Genomic DNA, 8,451 nt, shown 5'->3' with positions numbered 1-8,451 from the left:
CTCTGGAATGTGTCATTGCAAAACATCACCATAATACACAGATGTTGCTTTATGTACAACACACACAGGTTAGGAAAACACCCCCACCCTGAGGCACTACACCTCACTCTGAAGCCCTGCTAGCAGCCCTGTAGAGGCCGACAGCATACAATTAACTTGTTTTCAGCAAGTGCATCTTCATAATCCAATAGTGCTGCTCTATTTGCACAGTATGAGTCACCAAATTATTTACTTCTAAAAGAAAGGGGTGAGAATATGAGCCTTCATCGTTATTCCTCATACACATAAGGATTTATCTTAGATGTGTGTAGAATTATCAACCATGGTACATATAACACATTTAAACTGAGATCATCTGAATATAGGGAACTTACATTGACTCTGAGGTATGACCTGTGCATCTTTTCTAAAATAGCAAGCAGCTGAGGGTAAAGAGTGTAAGGTCATAAGCAAGAAGTAGGTCTGGTCCAGCAGCCTAGGGCAGGAGCACCCACATTTAGTCATGCCATTACAACCACTCATGAAAGTTCTTGGGTTTCTGTTGCTATAAGGCTGTTCTGTGATGTTGTGTGAACTTGTGTGCTCAGTCTGCATTCAGCACAGTTGCCTGATTTAAAAAATGGCAGACCACACAGAAGGTGGAAGTGACAGAAGTGGGGTGGAAATCAGCAATTGTGGCCATATATAAAACTGCTAAGGCACAATTCTGGTCATTCAAAGGCACCAGTGTGCTTCATTCCCTGACACAACAGTTTCTAGACATATTTGGGTTCTTCAGCCAGCATGCAACTATCAATGAATGTGTGAGAAAGGGGAGCAGGACAACAGGCTGCCTGCAGAACAAAAGGGACCAGGGGAAATAGTGCTATGGCTGAGTCCCAGCAGGGGATCATCCATCTCTCAACGCCTGTGGCACTGTGACAGGCTTGCTGTCTGTCATCCACGGCAACATCCCTTGCTCTGCATCGATGAGTTTCACCAGCCTTCTGCAGGACAGGAAGTTGGACATCCAGTAGTCACTTGGCAGTGAATGCGAGTGCAGCAGCACAGCCAGCCCAGTCCATGTTGTCATACAGGGTGGCGAGGCATTGGAACAGGCTGCCCAAGGAGGCTGTGGATGCCCCATCCCTGCAGGCATTCAAGGCCAGGCTGGATGTGGCTCTGGGCAGCCTGGGCTGCTGGTTGGCGACCTGCACACAGCAGGGGGTTGGAACTGGATGAACATTGTGGTCCTTTCCAACCCAGGCCATTCTGTGATTCTATGGGGATCCACTGCTCTGGACAAGGTGCACGAGCACTCAGGGACATGCAGAAGCATTCATTATATTTGGCAATGTGAAGAAATACACAACTGGAATTCAAGGTTGGCACATATTATGTTGATGCCGATGAGACATCAGCATGAGCTCATGTACCAAATACTGCGAGCAGCAAGAAAAACACAAAATAATTGTTGCACTTGTGTCAGAATGATGTTGCTGTTTGCTGTAATAGCAGCAAACAACGAAACAGTTGACTCCTGCTGGCACCCTTGCCATTAAAAAAGATTTATTCTTGCGATGTCCACATCTTGTGGCTGCTGAGGACACCTTGAGAACAGCTTCTCATCCGCTGCTCGCGCTCCCTCACGGTGCGAGGCTGCAGCCTCCCCGCCCCGCCTCCTTGCGGAAGCTGTCAGCCCGTGCCCGTACTCAAGATGGCTGCCAGCCTCCAATGACTCAGACGGGCTTTGAAGTCACGGGGCTGCTGATGAAGATGGCGGTTTTTTACGGGCCGCGGAGCTCGCCCTCGACCGGGAGGAGGTTTCTCTCCCGTATTGCTTCCGACGGCAGTGAAGCTGGCGTGCCCTCAGTCAAGATGGCGGCCCCCTGCGAGCGGAGGAGCGCCGCGACCCGGCGGGCGCGGTGAGGGCTGAGGGCGGCGGGGTCTCGGCTGGGACCGGCGAGGGGGGATTCCGCCTGCCGTCAGGTCTGAAGAAGGCTGGATCTTCTCAGTCCTGCAGCCGGCGGTTGAAGGAAATGTAACATGCGGTAGCGAGCGAGCTGTCTTGTTGGATATTTTGGAACACGGTAATTTCTCAAGCCCGAAGTGCTGCTGTACAGCTGTGACTGCTTGGTTTTCACCACGCTTTGGGCGTTGGAAGGGATAAGCTGGTAAAGCAGTCAGTTCACATTAGTGATCTTTGCATTTAAGAACTGCGGTTCTTAGAGCAGCTGTTCAACTGCTTTAATACATTCCCAAAGACTCTGTGTAAGGGTACCAGAAATTCTGAAAGCTTTGGTGAAGGTAAAAATTGGATACGGTGAGCCCCAAAGTGTCATTTCCTCACACTCTCTCTATTTTAACACATAACGGCAAGAAACACCATTTTGTGGGTTGTAAAAACTTCCACCAATTAGTTGTGATTGGTTTTCTCAGTGCAAAAGATGAAGTAATGGCATTATTTATTCCTCTCTTTACATCAGAACTAACTAATTATACAAAAAAAAAATAATACAAAAAATAAAGCAGTGGTTTTTTAGTCAAGATTTATAAGGCCATGTTAAGCACCTGGCAAAGTGGGAAACTGAAAATCAAAGGTGGAAGTCATCATCAGTTATCAAGGTCAGAATATTGCTGGCAATTAGATACGCATATAATTTAATGCACTGCTGCGAAGCTGTTTGGGACTGTTTGTTGGCTGCTATCAAAATTTTATAGCTCTGGATTGTTTCTGTCTGCTCTTCATGTAACTAGCAACATTTAGAAACGCTTATTTGGTGTGCGGCTGTTTGTTACTGATGTAAGAAGTAAAGAAGGGAAGAAATTAGCCTTAAATTGTCCTTGTAAATCACACAGGGTGCTTTACCTGTGGTGATTTGTCTCCTTTGACAGATGAGCTCCAGTGGTGAACAGCATCCAGTTTACACGTGGAAACAAATGTACAGGTTGAATAATCACCTCTTCAGAACTCGTGTTGCTTATTTTTATTTCTAATCCGATGCTTAGCTGGGAGACTGCTGAGAGTTTCTCAGTATTTGCTTTACACCATCAACAAAAGTTAAGTGTCATCACTGCTGCTATGTCCTGGGTACAAGTCGTAGCCAGTCGGTCCAATGAGGACATATTTGATGAAGATGCAGACGAGATGTATCCAGTACAGAAAGAATGGAATAGCACCATGGAAAAGAGATTGAAGGTATTTCTCTAAGCATGATTTTTGTAGTCTTTTTAAGTATTTGAGATTTGCCAATAACATCTTGCTATACACGTGGCTGATTTAAATGGGAAAACTAAGAATGGCTGTACAAAAGTTATTGTGGCTTGGTTTCTTCTGAATGTTAAGAAAATTTATCAGGGAGTTACTGTCTTAGTAGCCTGTCAGGACAAAGTAATGCTTTACCAAAAAAGATATTGATTCCCTCTACACAACCATGTGATTTCTAAAAGGCAGTGTTACATTCTCATGTAACCCATTTGCTTCATACTTGCAGGTTAATCAGCGCTAACAAAGAATACAGGGTATTTGTTGGTGGGTTGGTTTGTTGTTTTTAATATTTGGTGTGAACTACTAAGGGTCTGAGTAGATCTTTGGCTTATTTATTCACTTAGTGGAAAATACATTTTATGAAAGCAGAGAACAAAACAAATACATAAAGCTGAGTTTCTCAGACATGTTTTCATTCAGACTGGGCCCACTAGGGCTTATCTTGTGGGTGAACAACAGAAGGCTGAAGAACATAAGAGGAAGCTTTTGTGCATGCTGTTGGTGAGAAAGTATATAACAACTTTCATATTATTCTCCAAGGAAGAATTTCCTGCATCTCTGTCCCTTATAAAGGCTGGCTTTTTTAAGGGGCTGCTTATCATTCTTAAATTAATTTCCCTGGTATTTTGTGAGTAGATACTGCAAAAGTCATAAAATCTCTTGAAGACAGAGCTGTATGTTGGGCAGAATAATGTTCTTGGCTATTTCTGTAGCAAGGCCACCACTTTTATTTTCTCATGATCAAATAGAAGTTTTCCTTCTTATAACTTGAAAAGAGTTGAGAATTATTCTACTTTGGATGCTAAGGTGATTAGAGGATGAAGAAATAAATTTGAATTCTCCAAGGAAAAATTTTTAAGGGAGTTGGGCATTGCAAAAAAAGTAAGAGTGCTTACCTGTAGACTTGTCTACAGCAAAGCACTTTCCTTATTTTCTGACCTAGATGGAGATGTGTTTAGAAAATAACTCCATGTTAACAGATCAGCAGTATTAACAGTTAATGATTCTATGCACTGCAAAAAATGTGTTTTGGTTTGGCAGTGGCGTAGCTGAGTGGGATGTTCAAATCAAAAAAAGCTGTGATTTAAGAGACTGGGTGCTTGTTGTAGGTTTTTTATTGTTGTTAAATGTTCATTGGTTCAATTCTGCACATTGTGAAAAGCCTACTTCACCACTTCTGTTACAGGAGGGCTATAGAGATGGTGTTGAGGCCGGGAAAGAACTTGCACTCCAGGAAGGCTTCAATCAAGGTTATAGACAAGGTGCTGAGCTGATGGCTACATGTGGCCAATTCAGAGGGACCCTGAAGTAAGTTATAAATCTCTTAGGAGTCTGTCCATGTGGAAGGTATGCATGGAGGGTGCGTGTTCATATGTGATTGTGCTTGGGTTTGTTTTTTAATGTTAAAAAGTGCTTTGTAAGTCAATCCAAAGCAAGCAGCGTGAGAAGTCTGAGCTCAGCTTTTGAATACAGGGAATACAAATGCAGGAAGGTGTATATCCTCAGTGTACAGGCAGGCTGGTAATAACAGGTGAGGAGAAGGTTGGGGTACTCAACAACTTCCTTGCCTCAGTCTTCACTGTCAGCTGCTCTTCACACACCCTTTGAGTGGATGGATTGGAAGGTGGGGACTGGAGGAGCAATCTCCCTCCCACTGTTAGCAAAGATCAAGTTTGCAACCACTTGAGGAATCTGAACATCCAAAAAGTGCACGGGTTCCCAGTGAGATGCATTCCAGAGTCCTGAGGGAATTGGCTGATGTAGTTGACAAGCCACTCTTAATGATAATGAGGGTGTTACTGGAGGATGTCAAGCTGTACTTGAACCAGCAGTGTGTCCTCACAGCCCAGAAAGCCAACTGTATCCTGGGCTGCCTCAAAAATAAGCATTGCGAGCAGGTTGAGAGTTTTGTTGTCTTACAGTTGGCCTCAGCTCATTGATTCAACTTGTCCAGATCCTTCTGTAGGACTTTCCTACCCTCAGGCAGATGAACGCTTCCCCTCACGGAAATTCATTTCATCTACACAATTTTCCCAGGAAATGGAAATGAAGTGTTCAGAAGTTTTTGTATAGTGCAGATTTCTTGTCACATTGCTCTCTCCCTTCAACAGCTGGAAATGTGTGTGACTACATGCGCTGACTTTATTTTCTTCTTCACTTTTCAGTGCTCTCTTATCCTGGTGTCATCTTAACGGACATGATTCTGCTTTAAGAAAGATAAATAACCTTCTAGAGATTGTTGGAAAGCATGAAGAAGACCTACTTAACTCTCTGACTTCTATTCAACTACAACCAAACATTGGAGACATTTTAGATTCTGTTCAGGACATGGACCTTAGTCATACAGCTCCAGCTGGAACAGAGTGCAGTGAAGTTAATGCTGAAAAATATGAACATGTTGGCGGATGTGGTGAAAACTGTTGTAGAAATAATGGTGAGGATGGTTCCTTGTGGTCTGACTGCAGCAGGGAGAAACTCTTTACAGATCCTGACAAGTCAGCTCTTGCTTGGGTTAAAAAGCAAACTGTTGGGTTGGTAGAACAACTGGGCTTATCACTGGATGTACTCCATCACATCCAGCAACTGGAACATTAGTTCTTCTGCCTCATGCTATTTCAAGTTATCTCAGCTGGATTGGATTCGCACTCTGTGGGTCTAGGCTTCACTTTAGGGAAGTTCGATCTGATGCTTCCAAGCAGAGGTTGTAAGTCTTACCATGCTTTGTTTCTTGGCCCAAAAACAGCTGGTTGCAGTCAGAAATGTATCTTCCACAGAAAAGGGAGGTGATGTTTAAAGCTCTGCAGTGATTTACTATCATGTCTCTCATCTACGTCAAAATCTGTCCTTTCATCTCACTTTATCTATTGGTATCTGAAAACAGATCAGGACCTCAAGCAACATCTTCTACTATACAAATAAATAAAACAACCAACTGACCAGTGCTGTGGACAAGCTAGTCTTGCAAAATGGTCTGCTGTTGATTACATGCTAACAAAACAGAACAGGCTCTGCTGATTTGCCAGGAGATTTCCATGTTACTACAATGGAAAAAAAATAAAATCAAATCATCTTTTGCCAGATTTCTTCTCTCACCTTCTCTCACTGTGCAGTGCACTTTCACAGTGTTTTTTTTTCCCCTCTTCTTACAGTTCTATTTATTATGCTTTTGCTGAAAGCGCCAGTCTTTTCAAACATCAAACTTGCATTGCTTTGCTGTTCTAACAGAAAACTGGCTACTCCTACCTTTTCAGACCACATCACACATTTCTAGTCTCATGAATGCCCTTATGTTAGTTTTGTATTTATTTGCTAGTCCCTTAGTCTTGAACTCTCTCGTTTACAGTTTATTTCTCCAGCTCTAGAAGGAAGCCAGGTTTATTCACCATCTCTTGAAAACATGGTTAGCCAAACACGTATCTAACAACTTAGTATTTCTGTTCCAACATTCTGTATTTGATTTCTTTTCCTTTTATTTGCTGTAAGGATAGGAGGCAGCAGATATAGTTGCTTTAAACCAGTTTTGGATCACCCAAAAAAGGCAGCAGTAATAAAAAAGGAACCCCTTACCTTTTTCTGAGGATCAGGGCTCACCAAGCATCCCAAAGGGTGATGTCCAGGCAGTGATGCTTCCCTTGGGGCTGCCAGCTCTTAAAGAAAGTTAGGTAGGGGGTGGACCCTTCTGATCAACCCCTTCCAGTCACTCAGACGAATTGCTTCCAGCTGTTCTCCCAGGGCTGGCTACACCCCTTCACCATGACCTAATGGTTCCTATAGAAATGCCTAAACTGTAGCTGCAAATTCCTATGGTTAGATATTCACAAAGAAAAGATTTCCTCTCTCTGTTTTATAGTAATTAATCACTAAGTCAAGAGTTTGTGTACTTTATTTTGCTTTTAAATTTCTTCTACAAAGTAGGTCTACACAGAGAAAACTTGAGTTTTGAACAACTGACTTAACTACAACAACAACAACAGCATAGAGTGGTTTTACACTTTGAAGCCACAACCAAGAAGCAAGAATTAAGAACTGATTGTTTGGAAAAAATAATGTAAATTTTTTAATAAAAGCTATTATCCTGCCATGGAGTTGTTAGGCTTTAAGTTTGGTTGCAATTCAGTACCACTTTCTGCATTAGATCAACAACAACAACAACAACAAAAATTAACTGTGCAATTAAAAATCTCATACTGAAGTTGTTACTGAAATAGTGGAATTGAATAAGGCTATTTGCACATGTTATACATGACAGAATTGCTCAAACAGCTTTTTCTCAATTTATTTAACATAATACTGACACTGATCAATACTTTGTTTATAGTGCATTCGTTATGTTATAACCTGCATCACATAAATCAAACGGATTTTTTTTTTCCTATCCTGTAGTAGAATGTGATAAAACAAAAGCAATGGTTACCAAGGAAAAAGGGCAAGTTGAAGAGTATTATTTGGATGCAGGTAGTAGTGCATAAACAGGAAACTCCATTCAGAAATTAAGTAGACAGCAGGCTTGCCAAGTTCTCTCCATCTACTACTGCAAAAGCAAGCTATGTTTGGGAACATATTGCTCTCTTGCTTGATTATTGAACAATAGATTTCATGATGCATTTCACTTATCTTTCCTTGCAGCTTCTGTGCTAGCTGTGGAATCACTTCCTTCCACTCCGGACAAAGTTTCTGTGCTGACTGTAGTGTTACTTTTTTCCATCTCATCACCCAGAGTTTCCAGTTTGGCTGTAGAGAGTCTTTGTTCTGGGCTGTCTGGAACACCTTCCTTGTTTGTCTTAACCAGATCTTGCTGTCCAGCTACAGAAGGTCTTTCTTCAAGACTATTAGAATCAATAATTTGCTCACGCTGCAGTTCAGGTTTTTGTTTTGTGTCTACTTCTGTGCCTTGTGTTTCACTATCAGCTCCCACCTTGGCAGCGTTCCTGAAAATAGCTCTCATGACAACTGGGACTGACATGCAGCTAAAGGAGGAAATGAAACATTAATCACTACTACAGACTTCATCCATTCTTCAAATGAGTACTTCTTTTTTTAAGCTGTGGCTGACACGTAAACCATATGCTTTGTGAAAGAAGCTGCTTTTGGCATTGTGCAGCCTGATAGGCATTGCACTGTAACTACAATATACCTGCATATGCCATACTGGAAACCTGTGCTGATGCAACAAATTCAAGAGATTCATCTTTCATGTTTACCAG

At 42.2% G+C, this 8,451-nt stretch overlaps 1 protein-coding gene across 1 annotated transcript; it reads left to right on the top strand.

The window, feature by feature from the left end:
* Positions 1–3,061: 3,061 nt before the first annotated feature.
* YAE1 (YAE1 maturation factor of ABCE1) lies at positions 3,062–5,842 on the top strand (the record flags this gene model as incomplete). The annotated part of the gene is made up of 3 exons (XM_079538029.1): positions 3,062–3,178; positions 4,434–4,555; positions 5,413–5,842. The coding sequence occupies 3 exons, from the start codon at positions 3,062–3,064 to the stop codon at positions 5,840–5,842; spliced, it is 669 nt and encodes a 222-aa protein (XP_079394155.1).
* Positions 5,843–8,451: the final 2,609 nt, after the last annotated feature.

Source organism: Tetrao urogallus (assembly GCF_951394365.1).
Source record: "Tetrao urogallus genome assembly, chromosome: 7".
Lineage (NCBI taxonomy): Eukaryota > Metazoa > Chordata > Aves > Galliformes > Phasianidae > Tetrao > Tetrao urogallus.
Note: the sequence above shows the minus strand (reverse complement) of the source record. Positions and strands in the feature narration are given on the sequence as shown.